Here is a 20395-nt window from a genome sequence, read left to right as displayed (position 1 = left end):
TTTAACCGAAGGTTGAGATCTCGTCTGGACTTGCTCAGACCAAATGTGCGAAGAAATGTTGAGGGCAAACAATTCCAGCACATCAACGAGAAGCTGACAAGGAGCTTCAATGTAGGGCAACCAGTCTTGGCCCGGGACTATCGAACAGAGAAGTGGCAACCCGGAACGATATGTACAAGGCAGGGGCCATTAATGTACACAGTGGATGTCGGGGAGAACATTGTGAGACGCCACGTCGATCAGATCTTAGCATCACAGGAATGCATCAACCCCATGTCTCGAGTACCTGGGGATGAACCCGACATACCGGTGGTATCTACTTCAGACCCAGTAGCAGTGGAACCCGATGAACTACCCGATGAAAAGGGGTCAGAATCGCCTCTGCACCAAGCACAAGATCCTCAGGAAAGGCGCTATCCTGAAAGGGTCAGGAAGCCGCCGCAAAGACTGAATCTATAAATGGACTTTTGTTATTGAATGTACATGTAAAAATGTAATTGTTATTTGAATATTAAGGGGGTATTATTAATCTAAAAAGGGAGGAATTGTAGTGTATGTGCTTTAAGTCAGAACTACTTTTTACAGCTCCTGTATATTGTAGTACCGGCAGTGACCACACCGGTATATAAGCTGTGCGCATGCCTCTGTACCCCAGTCTAGAGATTACCCTCCTCCAGTAAAGACCTGTTATTTGTTTATGTACAGCATCCGTGTAATTATTTATCCACTGAACTACGGATCTAACACACGGCAGCACAGCAAACTCCCACAGACAGCAACGTGATAATGACCAGATCATCTATTGGTGTTGGTTGAGGGATAAATATCGGCCAGGACACTGGGGAGAACTCCGCTGCTCTTCTCCAAATAGAATCATGGCAACTTTTACCTCCACTTGAGAGGGCAGACAGAGCCTTGGTTTAATATCGCAACAGAAAGTCAGCACCCTCGACAGTGTAGCACTCCCTCAGTCCAGCAATGGCGTGTTAGCCTAGATTGTTTTTGCACTTATGTCTCTGGAGTAGGGCTGGAAGCCACAAAGCTTTGGACTCGGTGGTGAGAGTGCTTCCACTGAGTCATACCTGGGAGCTTCAGCGGGAAGTGGAGGCCTGCAGACCGTGCATTTAAACTGTTCAACAATACACCGCAGGGGTTGGGGCAGTGGGTAGGGAAGTGGGGGGTGTGGGGCGGTGGGTGTGGGGTGGGGGGCCGGTGGGTGGGGGTGTGGGGTGGGGGACCGGTGGGGGGGCGGGGGGTGGATGGGTGGGGGTGTAGGGTGGGGGGGCCAGTGGGTGAGGGTGTGGGGCTGGTGGGCCGGTGTGGGGTGGGCGGCCGGTGGGGGGAGCGGTGGGTGGGGGTGTGGAGTGGGGGGCCTGTGGATGGGGGTGGGGGGGCCAGTGGGGGGTGGGGGCGCGGTTGGTGAGGGTGTGGGGTGGCTGGGTGGGGGTTTTGGGGTGGAGGGGCATTGGATGGGGGTGTGGGGTGGGGGGAGTGGGGGCGGTGGGTGTGGGGTGGCTGGGTGGGGGTTTTGGAGTGGGGGGGCATTGGATGGGGGTGTGGGGTGGGGGGAGTGGGGGCGGTGGGTGAGGGTGTGGGGTGGGTGGGTGGGGGTTTTGGGGTGGGGGGCATTGGATGGGGGTGTGGGGTGGGGGCGGTGGGTGGGGGTGTGGGGTGGGGTGGTGGTGGGTGTGGTGTGGGGGGGTGGGCGGGGGGCGGTGAGGCGGTTGGTGGGAGTTGGGGAGAATAGCTGGGTGGGGTGGGGGTGGTGAGGGTGGTGCATTGCTTAGCTCTGCCGCCCTGTTCCCTCTCACACCTGTGCTCTGTCTCTGCTTTCAGACTGTGTGGCTTGACCTGCAGCAGAAGGTGATGGACAACGAGAACCTGACCTGCTCGGTGAGTTTACGCCACCTTCCCAGCATTCCCTGCTCTTCCTGCTCCATCTCTTGTGTGTGGGTTTAGAGGAAGGAACGTCTGGTTTTTGTAGGATGGTTTCATTGCTAAGCTAACTTGCAGGAGTGGTGCTGAGTCACCCCAGGAAGAACTCTGGATCTGTGCTAGGTTAGTTGGCCTCAGCCTGGGCATCAATGGGACGCTACAATCGGATTCAGCATCCCTGAATAAAGGAGGCAGCAGGAAAGTCAGGCTTAGTTACTGCCTCCGATCACTGGGCAGTGGCCTCTGCGGGATGGTGCTTGTGAGCGGTGACGACAGGATCAGGCTCAGCTGTAATGCATCCCCTGGTCGATCGGAAATCAGGCTCCCAGCTTGACAGTTACCATTCAAAATATAAAATATCCGTGTGCGATCTGCACTGTTTAATTCTGTAAACAGTGATGAGGAGGTGACTGCTAAGTGTTGGGGTACATGGCTACTCTAAGACCACGTGTACTTAGTATGTTCAGTGTGCATGGATTAAAAACAGCTCACCAGTATTGGCCGGCCAAACAAATCCGAGTGGGATCCTGTTCCATTGTGATTTTAGCACATACCCTGAACAGACAGGAGGAGTGGACTTGGGTAATGCATTGGATAATGTGTTGAGCAGTGTTTTGGATAGTACATTGTGTGGTGCATTAAATGGTGTATTGTACCTGCCCTGGGAGTGTTGGATGGGACAGTGTAGAGGGAGCTTTACTCTGTATCTAATCCGTGTGCTATCTGCCCTGGGAGTTTTTAATATTGACACAGGATGCCTGAAATGGTGAAGTGCTCCATTCCCCAGCAGTAACAGTGCTACCTTAATGACCCGAAAATTCAGAAAAATGTAAAAAGGAAAGGCACATTTCTGAAGGGAGTGAAGGTGAAACCAGTTCCTCAGTGGAGATGTTGCACTGATTTCGGGCCAGTATTAATGTTTATTGAATGAGATCAACAACAGGCTCCGCGTGGCAGGAATGGGGTGAATTGAGTCGGTTATGACCTGGGATTGTATCAGCAATATATTATATCAGGAGCTCCTTCTGTGAAATTGTTAAAACATGATTTAACCTCCCCCCACCCCGCCGCTGAAGGTGTCGAGTCCTGCTGAGCTACACCTCCACAGTCACTGGTAGCCTACCCAGTTTCAAGCCTAAACGGTGGGCATCGGCAGGCTATTCAACCATGATTGCCTTCAATCCTGACCTCACTTGACATTGACACATGCAAACTTTCCCCCACCCCAGGGGTCACTGGAACTAGTGAGAGCACAATTCCATACAGGGCAAGGTTAAATTCCTCCTCTATGCAGATGACCTGGTTCTGCTGTCACCAACTAAGGAGGGTCTACAGCAGAACCTGGATCTGCTGGAGTCATTCTGCCAGACCTGGGCCCTGACAATAAATCCCCAAAAAAACAAAGTCCTTGTGTTCCAGCAAAGATCCAGACATCAGGGACCCAAAATAAATTTCACACTAGGAACAACCAAAATTGAACAAACCACTAACTACACATACTTGGGCTTAAAAATCAGTTCTACAGGAAATTTTCATCTGGCTGTGAATGAACTGAAAGAGAAAGCAAGAAGGGCTTTCTATGCCATTAAAAAATCAATCCAAATAGAAATCCCAATTAGCATTTGGCTCAAAATTTTCAAATCAGTAATTGAACCAATTGCACTCTATGGCAGTGAGGTGTGGGGACCGCTAACACAACAAGAATTTGCAAAATGGGACAAACACCCAATTGAGATCCTACATGCAGAATTCTGTAAAAGTATCCTCCGGACTCAAAGGAAAACCGTAAACAATGCATGCAGGGCAGAACTAGGCCAATATCCATTAATAATCACTATCCAAAAAAGAGCCACCAAATTTTGGAAACACCTAGAAATGAGCAACCCCCAATGCTATCATTACGAAGCCCTGAAATGCCAAGAGAGGACCATAAAGAAGAATACCCTCAGTCAACTAGTCCTGGGACTCAGTGAAGTAACTACTAACACTACTAACAATAACCAGCCCCAGGACAGTGACAGCGTAACACAAAGAATTCGACCCAACACAATCGTCGCTAAGCAAAAGGAAAAATATCTGTCATATTGGGTAGAAACAACAAAAACCCAAAGCAAACTCAATTGCTACTTGGCCCTAAACAGACAATACAACATGGCTGATTACCTGACCAGGGTAAAGGATAGCAAACTGAGAAAAACCTTGACAATGTACAGACTTAGTGAACATAGCCTGGCGATCGAAAAAGGTAGACACAGGCAGACCCGGCTACCAAGAGAGGACAGGATATGCTCTTACTGCAGTCAGGGAGTGGTGGAGACAGAGATGCACTTCCTCACAGCTTGTAGAAAATATCAGGGCATAAGGGAGAATTTCTACCCAAAATTCACAAAAATATGCCCGGAATTCAGAAATTTGAATGATGACCAAAAACTCCCATACCTACTAGGGGAAGAGAGAAATTGTGTAACCATAGCGGCACGCTATGTTACAGCTTGCCATAAACAGAGGGACAACCACTAAATATAAGAAAAGAGTATATACAAATTATATGAATGTATATTTATACACTCAGGGATATATCTGTTTATACACTGTATGGATAGATCTGTATTTTTGTGTACAACCATGAACGTTTTTCGATGCTTTGGCAACATAAGATGTACCTTGTTATGCCAATAAAGCGATTTGAATTGAATTGAATTGAATTGAGTGTCCGCTGAGGGTAGGGTCGGCTGGGCTGCAATCCCTCAGCTGAGACACTAGAGGGTTGCCACTGCTCCACAGAACCCCAACCCCAGCATGAGTGAGCCCCTCCAGGGAATTAGGGAGATGAGCAGGGGGAGCCATTAAAACGGAACATCTCCATTACCCGCTGCATTCCCGTCGACTCCCCGTTTTAACGGCGCTGGTTTTGACTGCGGCTGGGACGCCCACAGGACTCCAGCAGGACTGCAGGTCAGGTTTCCCTTGATGACGGTGCATTCAACCTCCTCCTCAACAGAAAGAGAAAGAAAGAACTCCCATTTATTTCTACAGCGCCTTTCACGGCTGCACGACGTCCCAAAGCGCTTCGCAGCCAGCAAATTACTTATGAAGTGTTGTCACTGCTGTAATGTGGGAAATGCGGCAGCCAATTTGCGCACAGCAAGCTCCCGCAAACAGCAATGAAATAATGACCAAATAATCTGTTTTTGTTATGTTTGTTGAGGGATAAATATTGGCCAGGACTGGGGAGAACTCCCCTGCTCTTCTTCGAATAGTGCAGTGGAATTTTTTACATCCACCTGAGAGGGCAGATGGGGCCTCGGTTTGATGTCTCATCCAGAATACGGCATCGCCAACAGTGCAGCGCAGTACTGCCTTGTACGGAGTGTCAGCCTAGATTACGTGCTCAAGTCTCTGGAGTGGGGCTTGAGCCCATGACCTTCTCACGCCACCAACTGAGCTAAGGCTGACACTCGGTTTATTAAAGGATTGAAGCTCTTGAGTTTACATCCCGTGCTATTGGTTGAGTGAGGCTTTGAGCGGCGGTGTCAGGAAGCAGTCTGTGTTCAGACTCCACATTATACACGAGGATGCAGCCTCTCTGGGACGTTGGTCTCACTGCAGCCTGTCTGTGCTCATTGCTTGACACAAGGTGTGCTGCAGGAACAGCAACATCTGCCGAGAGGCTTGGGGAACAGGGAACATCTGATGCCTTGCAGGGATCCGGCTGTTTCCCGCAGGGGAAAAAAAACCTTGGCTCCATCTGTCGGCCCAGAGATAGAATTGAAAAGCAGAGAAGCAAGGTTAAACTTGTATAAAACCTTGGCTAGGCCACACTTGGAGCACTACGCACAGTTCTGGTCTCCATATTATATAAAAAATATAGAGGCACTGGAGAAGGTGCAGAAATGATTTACAAGGATGATACCAGAACTGAGAGTTTATACCTATCAGGAATTATTTAACAAGCTGGGACTCTCTTCTCTAGAAAAGGGAAGACTGAGGGGTGACCTGATCGAGGTCTTTAAGATTATGAAAGGGTTTGACAGGGAAAATGTGGAGAAGATGTTTCCACTTGTGGGGAAGACCACAAATGTAAGACAGTCATTAATAAATCCAATCGAGAATTCAGGAGAAACGTCTTTATCCAGAGAGTGGTTAGAACTCGCTTCTACAAAGAGTAGTTGAGGTGAATAGCATAGATGCATGTAAGGGGAAGCGAGATAAGCACATGAAGGAGAAAGGAATAGAAGGATATGTTGATGGGGTGAGATGAAGAGGGGTGGGAGGAGGCTCATGTGGAGCATAAACACCTGCATGGACCAGTTGGGCCAAATGGTCAGTTTCGGTGGTGTAGATTCTATGTAACTAGATACACAAGCAGTGAGCTGACACAGCCTCCTACTCTAAATGATTCCTTTCCCAATACCTTCAAACAGCAGAATTCCTTCCATCGCTCAGTCTTCCCTTCCTCCTACAATCTACAGGCTTTTAAAACCCAAACCTGGCATCACTCAGTCGCTGCACTGTCAGCTGTGGCTCAGTGGGCAGCACTCTCAGCTCTGAGTCTAGCAGGTTGTGGTTTCAAGTCCTGCTCCTGAGACTTGAGCACAATAATCTAGGTTGACACTCCAGTGCAGCACTGAGGGAGTGATGCACTGTCGGAGGTCCTGTCTTTCAGATGAGACGTTAAACTGTCTCTCTCAGGTGGACATAAAAGATCCCACGTCACTATTTTGAAGAAGAGCAGGGGAGTTCTCCCCAATGTCCTGGCCAATATTTATCCCTCAACCAACATCACTAAAACAAATGATCTGGTTATTATCATATTGTTATTTGTGGGAGCTTGCTGTGCATAAATTGGCTGCTGCGTTCCCTACATTACAACAATGACTACGCTCCAAAAGCACTTCATTGACTGTAAAACACTTTGGGACGCCCTGAGGTCATGCAAGGTGCTGTATAAATACAAGTTCTTTCTTTACTTTCTCATTTATCTTGTATTCTCGCCATCCTTGTTTCCAACCTTTGCCTGGTCCTTTTTATCAGCTCCTCCATACAAGTACTTTCTCCAGAATAAACCCATGACTCTAACTCATTTTACTGTGACTTGGCCTGGCCTCACCCATGAGATAGTCACCACACAGCCTCCTGTCTGAGGACCAGGATTTGACAATAGTGGAGGGGTCCATTACCCATACTGCATAGCACCACACAATAGACCCTTGGTGTAATGTGTGCCACTGTGTACTGTGGGAAGGCACGGTCCTGTGTGCACGCGGTAGATAGAATGCACTTTGTATACTTTAGATTGACACTCCTGACGACTCAGCAAGTTCAGTCCCAGGTGTCCAATGCATCTCCCATTCTCTTCACCCCAGCATTGGCAGCCGTGCCTTCAGTTCACGGGTGCCTAAGCTCTGGAATTCCCTCCTGAAACCGCTCTGCCTCTCTACCCATCTCACCTCCTTAAAACCTACCCCTTTGACCAAGCTTTTGGCCATCTGTCCTAATGTCTCTTTATGTGGCTCGGTGTCAGATTTTGTTTGGTAACGCTCCTGTGAAACGCTTTTGGGCACTTTACTATGTTAAAGGCGCTATATAAATACAAGTTGTTTTTGTTGTTGGATGAACCCACCCTCACCAACAGGGGGAGACTGTGAGGGGCTTTTAATGGCAGCTTTCACTGCTGGCTGCTCAATGCGGAGGAGCAGACGGACAGAAGTGACAGGCTGGTCCATCGAGCCCTCCCGAACCGTCATGGGAATGACCCAGCAACAGGACTCCCAGCATTTCCTCCCACCACCAGCTGAATAACCTCCTGGCAGAGGCTGCAAATGAGATTTTTAAAAAGCCCTCGGCCAATTCAGGGGGAAAAAAAATCAAGAAAATTCCTCTCCGGCCCTCCTCAGGTGATTAAAACGAGTTCAGGAGATCAGAGTGACCATGAGGTACAGACCCAACATCCCATCTACTGACTGATTTAATAGAGGTGTTTAGAATTATGCGGGTTTTTTATAGAGGAAATAAGGAGAAGCAGTTTCCACTGACAGGAGGGTCGGTAACCGGAGGACTCAGATTTAAGATCATTGGCGAAAGAACCAGAGGGGAGATGAGATTTGTTTTTTCCACAGCGAGTTATGATCTGGAATGCACTGTCTGAAAGGATGGTGGCAGCAGATTCAATAATAACTTTCAAAAGGGAATTGGATAAATACTTGAAGGGGAAAGATTTGCAGGGCTATGGGGAATTTTTTGTCTTATAATACTACAAAGAGCCGGCAAAAAGAAGGGCTGAATGGCCTCCTCCTGTGCTGCATGGTTCTATGTAGGCAGTGATGTCAGTCACAGCTAGGAGTTTGTCCAGCTCCTCTTGGAACTGTTGCAGCGAATCCGCACTCACCCCACGAGCCAGCAACCGGTACCAATAACGCACTGTGTAAGCGAGAACCTCCTGGCATCGAACCACATTCTGTGCTAAATATCTGATAGGCATGACCCCTCGCTTCCTCTGACCTATCTAGCTCAGATAGACTGTCCACACCGGCAGTCTAGTCCCTTCATCGCTTGAAATACTTCAATGAACACACCCCCGCAGTCTCGGCTTTTCTAGACAGGCCCTGCTTGTATCACAGCAATGCTAATGGTGTTGGCTCAGAGTGAGCCTCTGCGTCAGATTTTAATTTAATGGGAAGCTTGGTGTTTGACAGATTGTTGGTGTTTCGTTGATCTAATTAACAGTTAGTAAGTGGAGGAGCCGTGCAATTCACCAGGAGCTGATGGGCTGACAGTGTTAGACTCCCACACACAGAGAGCCTCCCGCTCTCTGCTTAATAAATCTTTGCTGGCAGTTAAACGCCGTCAGATTTAGTCCAGTAAACACCAGGATGGTGGTGTGTAAGGAGTAACAGACTGTGCTCACAACACTGCTTGCACACCTCTGCCTCTTCTTTAAATGTGGCTTTCACAGAAGAAAAAAATATTCACTTTTGTTTTCATTCCTTTGTTTTGCTTTTCTCTTGCTTGCTTCCTGCCTCCCATTCTGTCTCACTCTCTCTCTCTCTCTCTCTCTTGATTTCTCTCTTACCCCACGTCCTGTCGATGTTGAAGCCTACGGCCTACCCTTGTTCTATTTGTCTGCTCTCTCTCCCCAGCATCTCTTCCTCGTGCGCCAACACATGACCGTCGGGCAGAAGCAGCTGGGAGAGTTCGGCTGCTCCCTGAAGCAATACCTGAAGGACGTGTCGGTACAGCGAGACTGCTTCCAGTGAGTCCAACCAGCCAGAGATCAGCCCTGTTTGAAGCGCTGCGCTTTCCCCCCAATCCAAGGCCCACAATTGGAAGTGGGAGGACAGTAGCCAGGGCCGGTGAGGTAAACCAGGATGTAGTGATTAGACGACCCCAAGCTTAGGTTTTTAATTGTAGATTGCAGGGGGAAGGGATGCTGAGGGAGGTGAGGAGTTCTACAGTTTTGAGTTCGAGTGGGGGCGGGGGAAAGGGTATCAAGGGCAAGAAAATGAAGTTGATTTAAGTGAATGGAGGAACATGCTTGAATGGCCTCCCCCTGTTCCTATGAAAGCAGGAGTTCAGGTCTGATTTTAACCTGGGGCAGGGGCTGGGGCAGAAGGCAAATGCCCACAGTGGAGCCAGCGTGAGGCCCAGGCCATTGTAGCTCTTGGGCCTCAATTTAATATCGCCAGGCTGACTCCCGCCGGAAGCTGGTGGTTGGGAGCGGGCTCTCGGGCATCAGGAGGGTGAGGGAATGGTCCCTGGCACCAAGGTAAGTTGTCAGGAGAGGGAGGGAAACCCGAGCTGGGGAGGCCCACAGTCTCCCTGTGAGGCTGAGAGAGGCTTGTCCTGCCCATCTAGGCCTACAAGGAAACCTGAAACACATTGACTTACTTGGGCCTCCTGTGGCCCTGGATCCTGTTGGCTGGCCGTTCTTCCCGGAGGCTTCTGCACCGTGATCCCCACTTAAAACTGCGTCGGGGTCCGAATGACGTCATCGGACCCTGACATTTCCAGTAGCAGCCGCAATGCTGACTAAAATCCTGGAGTTAAAATGGCAGCGGGGGTGGGAACGAGGCAGGAACGACAGTGGTTACCGCCCTGCTGCCATCTTAACCCCCCACCTCCTGACCCACGGGCAGACAGGGTTAAAACCGGGGCTGTAGAGTCGGAGATGGTGAGGTGGGTCCTCAATTCAACACGGTAAGGAGGGAGGATGGAGGGAGGTGTTGTGTCGGTACCTTTCTACCTAGACACAATTTAGGACTCAGAACTCAGAGATTCAAACATGAAGTGCTTTATTGGAAGGAAAGGAAGTTCTGGCAAGTTCCGAACAAAGAGAGCTAAACTTAACCGAGAGAATACCCAACCATTTATCTCCTGTGACAGCGCCACCACAGGTGGGAGGAGAACACACAATAGAACACACAATACATAACAGGAGGGAGGGAGGAGGGGGGATACAGCATCAGTGGGAGATGAGGCGGGCCGGGAAGTTTCTGGGAGCTGCTCCCGCTTTGTCGGCGTTAACGCGTCCCATTCTGCGCGGGCTGTCCCGGCCGATGTTTTCACTGAAATCAACACCCAGATGTGAGATAAGCTGACCTTACCTTTGAAAGGGTATGAGCAGTTTTACCTCACATGAGAGAGGAGGCTGAACGATTGAGGTGAAACAGTCAGCTCAGTAGGGAACACCGGGGGTCAGCCCTTGATCTGGGGTCATCTCCGCTGAGGGCAGGGTGACGGGATCCTGCTCTCCAGCACCATCCAGTCAAACCCCGCTGGAATGTGTGCTGGAGTGGGTGTTGCACTTGGCTCTTATACACCCCCCCCGAGGTTCAATGACCTACTAATACTCATTGTCCTGGCTCGATCACGAAGAACGAGCAATTGGCTGTGGTACTACAGAGGAGCTCCAGTAACAGACAGAGATTTCGGGGAGCTGCAGATCAACAAACCACTGGAACAAATAATTCAACAGGTGTCTCACACCTTCAGCGTAGACTGTCCCACAATCTGAGGTACCTCACACTGTTAGTTAGTAGACTCCACTGACCGTTCCCAATACTGATCATTCCCAATACTGACCATTCCCAATACTGACCATTCCCAATACTGACCGTTACCAATACTGATCGTTCCCAATACTGACCGTTCCTGATACTGACCATTCCCGATACTGACCATTCCCAGCACTGACTGTTCCCAGCACTGACCATTCCCAATACTGACCATTCCCAATACTGACCATTCCCAGCACTGACCATTCCCAATACTGACCGTTCCCAATACTGACCATTCCAAGCACTGACCACTCCCAATACTGACCATTCCCAATACTGACAATTCCCAGCACTGACCATTCCCAGCACTGACCATTCCCAATACTGACCATTCCCAATACTGACCATTCCCAGCACTGACCATTCCCATTACTGACCATTCCCAACACTGACCATTTCCAATACTGACCATTCCCAGCACTGACCATTCCCAGCACTGACCATTCCCAATACTGACCATTCCCAATACTGACCATTCCCAGCACTGACCATTCCCAATACTGACCATTCCCAATACTGACTGTTCCCAGCACTGACCATTCCCAGCACTGACTATTCCCAATACTGACCTTTCCCAATACTGACCATTCCCAGCACTGACCATTCCCAGCACTGACCATTCAAAACACTGACAATTCCCAATACCGAGCATTCCCAGCAGTGACCATTCCCAGCACTGACCATTCCCAGCACTGACCATTCCCAGCACAGACCATTCCCAATACTGACCGTTCCCAGCACTGACCATTCCAAAGACTGATCTTTCCCAAAGCTGACCATTCCCAATACTGACCATTCCCAGCAATGACCATTGCCAGCACTGACCATTCAAAACACTGACCATTCCCAATACTGACCATTCCCAGCAGTGACCATTCCCAGCACTGACCAGTCACAGCACCGACCATTCCCAGCACTGACCATTCCCAATACTGACCATTCTCAATAATGACCGTTCCCAGCACTGACCATTCCCAATACTGACCTTTCCCAAAGCTGACCATTCCCAATACTGACCATTCCCTGCAATGACCATTCCCAGCTCTGACCATTTCCATACTAACCATTCCCAATACTGACCATTCCCAATACTGACCATTCCCAGCACTGACCATTAAAAACACTGACCATTCCCAGCAGTGACCATTCCCAGCAGTGACCATTCCCAGCACTGACCATTCCCAGCACTGACCATTCCCAGCACTGACCATTCCCAGTACTGACCATTCCCAGCACTGAGTATTCCCAATACTGAATATTTCCAATACTGAGCATTCCCAATACTGACCTTTCCCAAAGCTGACCATTCCCAATACTGACCATTCCCTGCAATGACCATTCCCAGCTCTGACCATTTCCACACTGACCATTCCCAATACTGACCATTCCCAGCACTGACCATTAAAAACACTGACCATTCCCAGCAGTGACCATTCCCAGCACTGACCATTCCCAGCACTGACCATTCCCAGCACTGACCAATCCCAGTACAGACCATTCCCAGCACTGAGTATTCCCAATACTGAATATTTCCAATACTGAGCATTCCCAGTACTGACCATTCCCAGTACTGACCATTCCCAGCACTGACCATTCCCAATACTGACCATTCCCAATATTGACCATTCCCAGCACTGACCATTCCCAATACTGAACATTCCCAGTACTGACCATTCCCAATACTGAACATTCCCAGTACTGACCATTCCCAATACTGACCATTCCCAGTACTGACCATTCCCAGCACTGACCATTCCCAATACTGACCATTCCCAATACTGACCATTCCCAATATTGACCATTCCCAGTGACATGAATCTTGGCATTCATGTGGAAATGAATTATGAAATGATACTGGGCAGCTTGCTGGTGGCGCTGTCCAGGGAGAGTATAAATACTCGGGCATGGGCCCAGCTTGCTCAGGTCATTCTTTAACAGGAACTAGTGAGGGACACAACTAAATCTCCATGTTGAAAAACAGTTGATTAAAGCCTTGTCTAATACTTAGACCAAGTGCCTAGTAGTTTTCTTACGTCACCCAGCACTGACCATTCCCAATACTGACCATTCCCAATATTGACCATTCCCAGTACTGACCATTCCCAGCACCGACCATTCCCAGCACTGACCATTCCCATACTGACCATTCCCAATACTGACCATTCCCAGCACTGACCATTCCCAGCACTGACCATTTCCATACTGACCATTCCCAATACTGACCATTCCCAATACTGACCATTCCCAGAACTGACCATTCCCAGCACTGACCATTCCCAGCAATGACCATTCCCAGCACTGACCATTCCCATACTGACCATTGCCAATACTGACCATTCACAACACTGACCATTCCCAGTATGGAACGTGTTTGTTAGGAGGGGTTTTGATGGCGTTATGTGGATAGATTTGAACCATACGTTCACTAATCTCTCTCCTCCTCAGTGTTACAGCAGTGAGGTTACCAGACGGAGTGACCTTCGTTGTCTATGAGTTTTGGGAGAGCGAGGAGCAGTGGAAGAAGTAAGTGACACGGCACAAGCACTCTGGGGATTCATTCTCTGGGCCCGCAAACCCCTAACATATTAAAAGAAACACTTGCATTAATATAACGCCTTTCATGACCTCAGGATGACCCAAAGCGCTTTACAGCCAATGAAGTACTTTTTGAAGTGTAGTCACTGTTGAAATGTAGGAAACACAGCAGCCAATTTGCGCACAGCAAGCTCCCACAAACAGCAATGTGATAATGAGCAAATAATGTTTTAGTGATATTGGTTGAGAGATAAATATTGGCCAGGCCACCGGGGAGAACTCCCCTGCTCTTTATTTATATTTGAGCGTCTTGATGTTCTGCACCTTAATTCCAGTTTTATATTGGTTGAAAGATGAGACACTTTTGGAATTTGTTTTTCTGAACCCAACTGCACTCGCATCACCCTCCACCCACTTCCTACTCTGATAGCTCCCAGCAATTAGCCACCCGCAGTCGGGAACCACCTAGGACAGTTATCTGCTCCATTCCTTGCTCACAAATCATGTCCCACTTCACACCTTCATTCCCTGCCTGTGCTGTGTGCTAGCACCGCACACTGGTCTTACTGTGTAATGACAAACACACAGCAATCTCCAGCAGAGATGGAGCATCAAAACACCCATCAAACCAATCCTACAGTTAAGCCAGAAAATACAAGACTCGGACTAACATTCCCAGCACTGACCATTCTCAATACTGACCATTCCTAATACTGACCATTCCCAATACTGAACATTACCAATACTGATAATTCCCAATACTGACCATTCCCAGTACTGACCATTCCCAATACTGACCATTCCCAATATTGACCATTCCCAGCACTGACCATTCCCAGCACTGACCATTCCCAGCACTGGCCATTGCCAGAGCTGACCATTCCCAACACTGACTATTCCCAGCACTGACCATTCCCAGCACTGATCATTCCCAATACTGGGCATTCCCAATGCTGCCCATTCCCAGTACTGACCATTCCCAGTACTGACCATTCCCAGCACTGACCAATCCCAGCACTGACCATTCCCAGCACTGACCATTCCCAGTACCGACCATTCCCAGTACTGACCATTCCCAGCACTGACCATTCCCAGTATCGACCATTCCCAGCACTGACCATTCCCAGCGCTGACCATTCCCAGCACTGACCATTCCCAGCACTGATCATTCCCAGCACTGACCATTCCCAGCACTGACCATTCCCAGTACTGACCATTCCCAGCACTGACCATTCCCAGCACTGACCATTCCCAGTACCGACCATTCCCAGCACCGACCATTCCCAGCACCGACCATTCCCTGTACTGACTATTCCCTGTACTGAACATTCCCAATACTGACCATTCCCAGCACTGACCATTCCCAATACTGACCATTCCCAGCACTGACCATTCCCAGCACTGACCATTCCCAGCACTGACCATTCTCAGCACTGACCATTCCCAGCACTGACCATTCCCAGCACTGACCATTCTCAGCACTGACCATTCCCAGCACTGACCATTCCCAGCACTGACCATTCCCAGCACTGACCATTCCCAGCACTGACCATTCTTCCAGTGATAATCCTCAGTCTGTGCCCGTAAAGTAACTGGGGGTGAATTTCCTTGGGGAATGAGGGTTCTTCCCAATCAGCAGATGTAACTGCGGTAAAACCCCGGAGACACGGCAGGAAACACAGTTTCAATCGACCATCCACCAAAGGTGCAGTGGACAATCGGGAGAACCCCAACAGAAATTCACCCCCAAAGTGTTTTTGAAACATTTTGTGTAGTTGGACACGTGTTGCTACCCGTGTTGGCCAGTATTCGAAACCTGCCAATCCCATTAGGTCACCATTGCTATGGTTAGATTGATCAGTGAGGATTCTCTGAGGAAGCAAATCTTTGCCATCTGCCTGGGATTGGTGCATCCAAGGGGTGGAAAGGGCAGTGACGGCTGCTGGGAATGTTTTATATCAGAGAGGGTCTGTGATAATTCCAGATATTGGCCCAGAAATTCCGTTCGCAGCCCTCCCGCAAGAGGAGAGCTGCGATTTGGAAAAATCTGCGCCTGGACCAGAGTGCTCCCGGGAGGCATAGAATTCCTTAGCTGTGCCTCTTCAAACTACCGGTGTGCAGTGCTCGCGTATCCCAGGGGCGCAGGTAGTTTGCAGCGGCCCTGAGATCACGTGGGCCATTGGGAGCCAATCAGAGCAAAGAATCTCCATTCATAGATTTGACAGGAAGACCTGTCAAATCTATGAATAGAGATCAGCCCCAAAACATAAGTGAAACTTCAAATAATTTTTTTTTTTAAAATCACATTTTTAAAATGACTATAAATTACATAAATTAACTATTTTAAACAAAGATTTTAATTTAAAAAAATAATAATTAAAGTTTTTAATGGGGATAAAAATAAACTTACCTTTCTTTAAAGTATTTTAAAATGATAAATTAGTGGAAAAACATTTTTTTTTACTTCAACTGTTAGCCTGTTAAATGCAGGCCTCACGCCTGCTTTTCTAGACACAGCTGTTTCAGACTTACCTGGACTGAAGCAACTGTGGAAAAAAACGAAAGTTCTATGCGTACGCGCTGCCTATCCGGCACAGGCGTTTGACCTGCAAACCCCTTTCTTCAGAGAACGCAAGTTCCGGTTTCCAGCGCATGCGCAGTGCATGCGTAAAATCGGCACTTCCGTTGGTCCTACGGGTGAGTCCACAGCGCGAAGACATTCGTAGGGATTGGCATTAATGAGCCATAGTTCCAGTAGCCCATTTGTACTTCAAAGCTTTAAATCCGTCCATCCTAATATGATGCCCAGTGGTGCCTCCATCGACAATATGTGCTGTCTGGTGCAGGACTTCTTATCTGCCTTGGTGCCCACATTCGCATTCTTTCAGCCGTGGCTCAGTGGTAGCACTCTTGGCTCTGAGTCAGAAGTGTTCAAGCCCCACTCCAGAGACTTCAGCACGTGATCTAGGCTGACACTCCAGTGCAGTGCTGAGGAAGTGCTGCACTGTCAGAGATGTCGTTTTTTGATTAATCATCTCCCCTCTCAGGTGGACATAAAAGAGCTCACGGTACTATTCAAAAAAGCTAGGAAGTTCACCCCAGTGTCCTCGCCAATACTTATTCCTCAAGCAGCATCACTAAAAACAAAAGCAAAATACTGCGGATGCTGGAAATTTAAAATAAAAACAAAAAACAGAAAATGCTGGAAATACTCAGCAGGTCAGGCAGCATCTGTGGAGAGAGAAACAGAGTTAACGGGCTGGATTTTCATTCAGCAGTCGGGAAGGAAGCGGGACTACAACTTCCAGGTTTTAGTCCCGCCTCCATCGACATCCGGCCAATCAATGCGATTTTCCCTTGATTGACCTTGTTGAGCCCGCCCAGCGGGCTCAGCAGGCCAATTAAGGGCCACCCAGCAACAGGTGACGTCACAGACTGAAATTTCATCTGTCAAGAGTTTTTGACAAATGAAATATCAGTGTTTCACAGCTGTTTGAAGCTGTCAAACACTGACAGTCTGACTTCTAACCTGAGTCCTTCTACGCAGACTCAGTTAGAACTGTCACCGGCGCTGAAAGCTGAAGGCTGTCACTTTTGACAGATCGCAGCCATTCAGCTTTCAGTGCTGGCTAAGTGATGGACTCCCGAAACCTAGAGGAAGAAAGGCTGTTAAGGTAAGTACAGGTAATTTAAACTTCTTTACACACTTTAGACACACCAAACACACTTACCTTTGCACTCATGCACCCATCACTCACCTTTACACCGACATCTCGACCCCTCCAAGTCCTTCAACCCGACGGCCCGCCTGTTCTAACCTGGCGTGGTTTGGAGCCGTCGGGAATCCCACACGACACCCCTCAAAATAGGGATTAGGCTAAAAACTGCCTGTTAACTACCTGTTAACAGGCAGTTAATTGGCACTAATCCCTTCCCGCCTCGGGTCGGCAGGTTCCCAGTGTGGGGCAGGTACCCGCCTCCCTTGAAACTTACGTGGAGGCGGGTTTTGGGCGGGATGGTGTCGGGACCCCTGAATTCAGGATTTTTGCCCCCTGCATGCCTAAAAGCCCGCCTCATGGCACACTGAAAATCTGGCCCAACATTTCTGGTCAATGACCTTTTTCCAGTTCTGATGAAAGGACATTGACCTGAAACGTTAACTCTGTTTATCTCTCCACAGATGCTGCCTGACCTGCTGAGTGTTTCCAGCATTTTTTGATTTTGTTTCAGATTTCCAGCATCTGCAGTATTTTGCTTTTGTATTCCCAGTTTCCCTACTGGTTGTTTGATTGAGTTGAAGGCTCTGCCCAATCAATGAGTGTCTCTTTAATTCCAGCTGCTTCTATCAAGGTGTTTTCTGACTCAGACTCTGTTCTCCATTTATTTCTCATCCAGCCATCTTCAAAGTGCACGATCTAAAGCTTTTCAACATGTCAAAGTGGACACACTGACCCAACCCGAGACTGTCTCCACTCTGTTTATACCAGGTAAGGGGCAGGGACCATCTCTCTCACTGACCCAGCCCGAGACTATCTCCACTCTGTTTATACCAGGTAAGGGACAGGGACCATCTCTCTCACCGACCCAGCCCGACACTGTCTCCACTCTTTATACCAGGTAAGTGACAGGGACTATCTCTCTCACTGACCCAGCCCGAGACTGTCTCCAAACTGCCTGGAATATTAAAGGGAACAGGGAAGTTCCCCATTCCTGGCACGAGGAGCATGGTATTATACTGGCAGGATATCAAAGTGTATGGGGAATGAGGGGTAGAGTGAGATTAGACTGGGTGGCTCATTTGGAGAAAAACACCAGCCCAGACTTGATGGGCGGAGATACAAACAATAGACGGTGGGTGCAGGCAGTGTATTGTACCATGGAAGTGATCACTGTATTGATTTGTATGTGGGTTCAATGACGAAACATTGATGAAAGAGAATGGCCTAGAAATTCGGTTTTGGCGCAGCGAGGGCTTTAGCGCCGGAAGTTAGTGCCGGCGCTAAGTCCCCCTGCGCGCGCCAAAAATTCAGTAGCGCCGCGCCCAAACGGCTGCCGGCGCTACTGAGGGGTCTCAGCGCCTCAAAACTGGCGCCACGCGCCGCATTGCGGCGCTATTCTGGCGCTGCGGCGCTATTCTGGCGCTGCGGCGCCCGCTGCGGTGCGGCAGGCTCGGGAAGTGCAGGTCTCCTCCTTCCGTTAAGGAGGAGCTGCCTGCACCCGGCCGCGGCCCGCGATAATCTTTTTAAAAATGAGCCTGGCACCTCGGACAAGTGCCGGGCTTGCTTCTGTTCCGGGGGGGGGGGGGGAAGTCCGGGGAGGGAGCTGCGGCCAGGCGGCCGGCGGGAAAGCGGCCGGCCACCGCGGGGCCTTTAATGCGCCGGCGCAAAGTTCTGTAAGGCACCTCTGCCAGAACGTTGCTTGCGGCTGCCACGGGCGAGGCGGCCGCAACTCAATTTCCGAGTTCGGGCGGGTTACCATGGCAACCGGGACGCTGCGCACACCGATGATGTCATCGGTGCCGGCGCAGCGCTACCGGCCTAACGCCGATTTAGGGCCCCTGTCAATTTCTAAACTGGCCATAACTTCGGCGCTCGGCCCTCTAGCGCCTCAAAAGCGGCGCTGAGGCCAGTGAATTTCTAGGCCATTGTCTTTTAATCAAAAGTTTGTTCATCTAAGTTAACAGCATTACAGGAGACACCATGTTCGAGATCCATCTAAAACAAAACCAAAACTAAACTAAACTGCCTCTCTCACATGCCCTCTGCTGGTAAGGCATAAATAATCAAACAGGCAAATATGCTGGCAAGGCATAATAAACAAACAGGCAAATACCATCACTATTTGCTGATATCATTACATCTCCCTTTCTTAAAACAAAAGTATTTTACTTTTATCTAACAACATGTTTTCTTTGTATTACTCTGCATTTTAACTGTAACACTTAATGAACTTACATTATCATTATCATTATCAAGGTTTTTTAACCTTGTTTTGTGTGTTCACATGAAATATGTAAATATACTAGAACTTGAAGAGAGAATAAGATAACATTACTTCCTTCTATAACAAGAGACCTTAAACTTGCTCAATGAGTCTCTCAGGAGGCTTCACGTGTCTTGAGGATTTTCTGATTGATTGTCCTTGAATCTGAGTTGTTGCCTCCGATGATGGTTTCTCAGCTGTGTGATCAGGTTGTTCAACAGTATCAGTCTTTTGACCTGCTGTGTGATCAGGTTGTTCAACAGTATCAGTCTTTTGACCTGCTGTGGCTGGTCCCATGAGAAGATCCCGACGATTTCTTCGCAGAACAGCACCCTCATCTGTCTGACTGGTGTATGATCTTGGTTGAACTTCACTCAGGACAGTTCCCTTCTGAGTCCATATGTTTGTTTTGTCTTTGAACCTTACTTGATCACCAGTGTGGAGTTCAGGTAGGTTTTGTGTTCCTCTGTCATAGTAGTACTTTTGCTTTTCTTTCTGTTGTTCTTTGAACTTCCTCACTTTCTCCCCCTCTTTTGTTTTCAGGAGGTTCTCCGGGATGGGTAGGTTTGACCTTAGCAGACGTCCCATAAGGAGTTGGGCTGGTGACATACCACACTCGAGCGGCGTTGTGCGGTATACAAGCATGCTCTGGTAGAAGTCAGTTCCACTGTCTTTCGCCTTGTACAACAGTCTTTTCACTGTCTGGACCGATTTTTCCACTAGTCCATTGGACAGTGGAAAGTGAGGATTTGACGTTGTGTGGACAAAGTCCCACTCTTTGGCAAAGTGTCGGAAACTTGCATTATAAAACTGGGGTCCGTTGTCTGTGAAGACCTCGCTTGCCACGCCATGTCTGGAGAATATGGCTTTCATACACATTATCACAG

General features: G+C 48.8%; 1 protein-coding gene across 1 annotated transcript in view; it reads left to right on the top strand.

The window, feature by feature from the left end:
- The window catches only part of necab2 (N-terminal EF-hand calcium binding protein 2), a 908814-nt gene that overhangs the window by 884160 nt on the left and 4259 nt on the right, over window positions 1-20395 (top strand). Inside the window, exons 9-12 of the mRNA XM_085992018.1 lie at window positions 1837-1893; window positions 9075-9187; window positions 13437-13514; window positions 17922-18013. Coding sequence (XP_085848144.1) covers window positions 1837-1893; window positions 9075-9187; window positions 13437-13514; window positions 17922-18013 — 340 coding nt within the window. The remainder of the gene's footprint in view (window positions 1-1836; window positions 1894-9074; window positions 9188-13436; window positions 13515-17921; window positions 18014-20395) is intronic.

Source organism: Somniosus microcephalus, chromosome 6 (genome assembly GCF_052327205.1).
Source record: "Somniosus microcephalus isolate GS21.2 chromosome 6, FLI_Smic_1.0, whole genome shotgun sequence".
NCBI classification, from domain to species: Eukaryota; Metazoa; Chordata; class Chondrichthyes; order Squaliformes; family Somniosidae; genus Somniosus; species Somniosus microcephalus.
The sequence above is the reverse complement of the archived record's forward strand: the minus strand, read 5'-3'. Positions and strand labels throughout refer to the sequence as shown.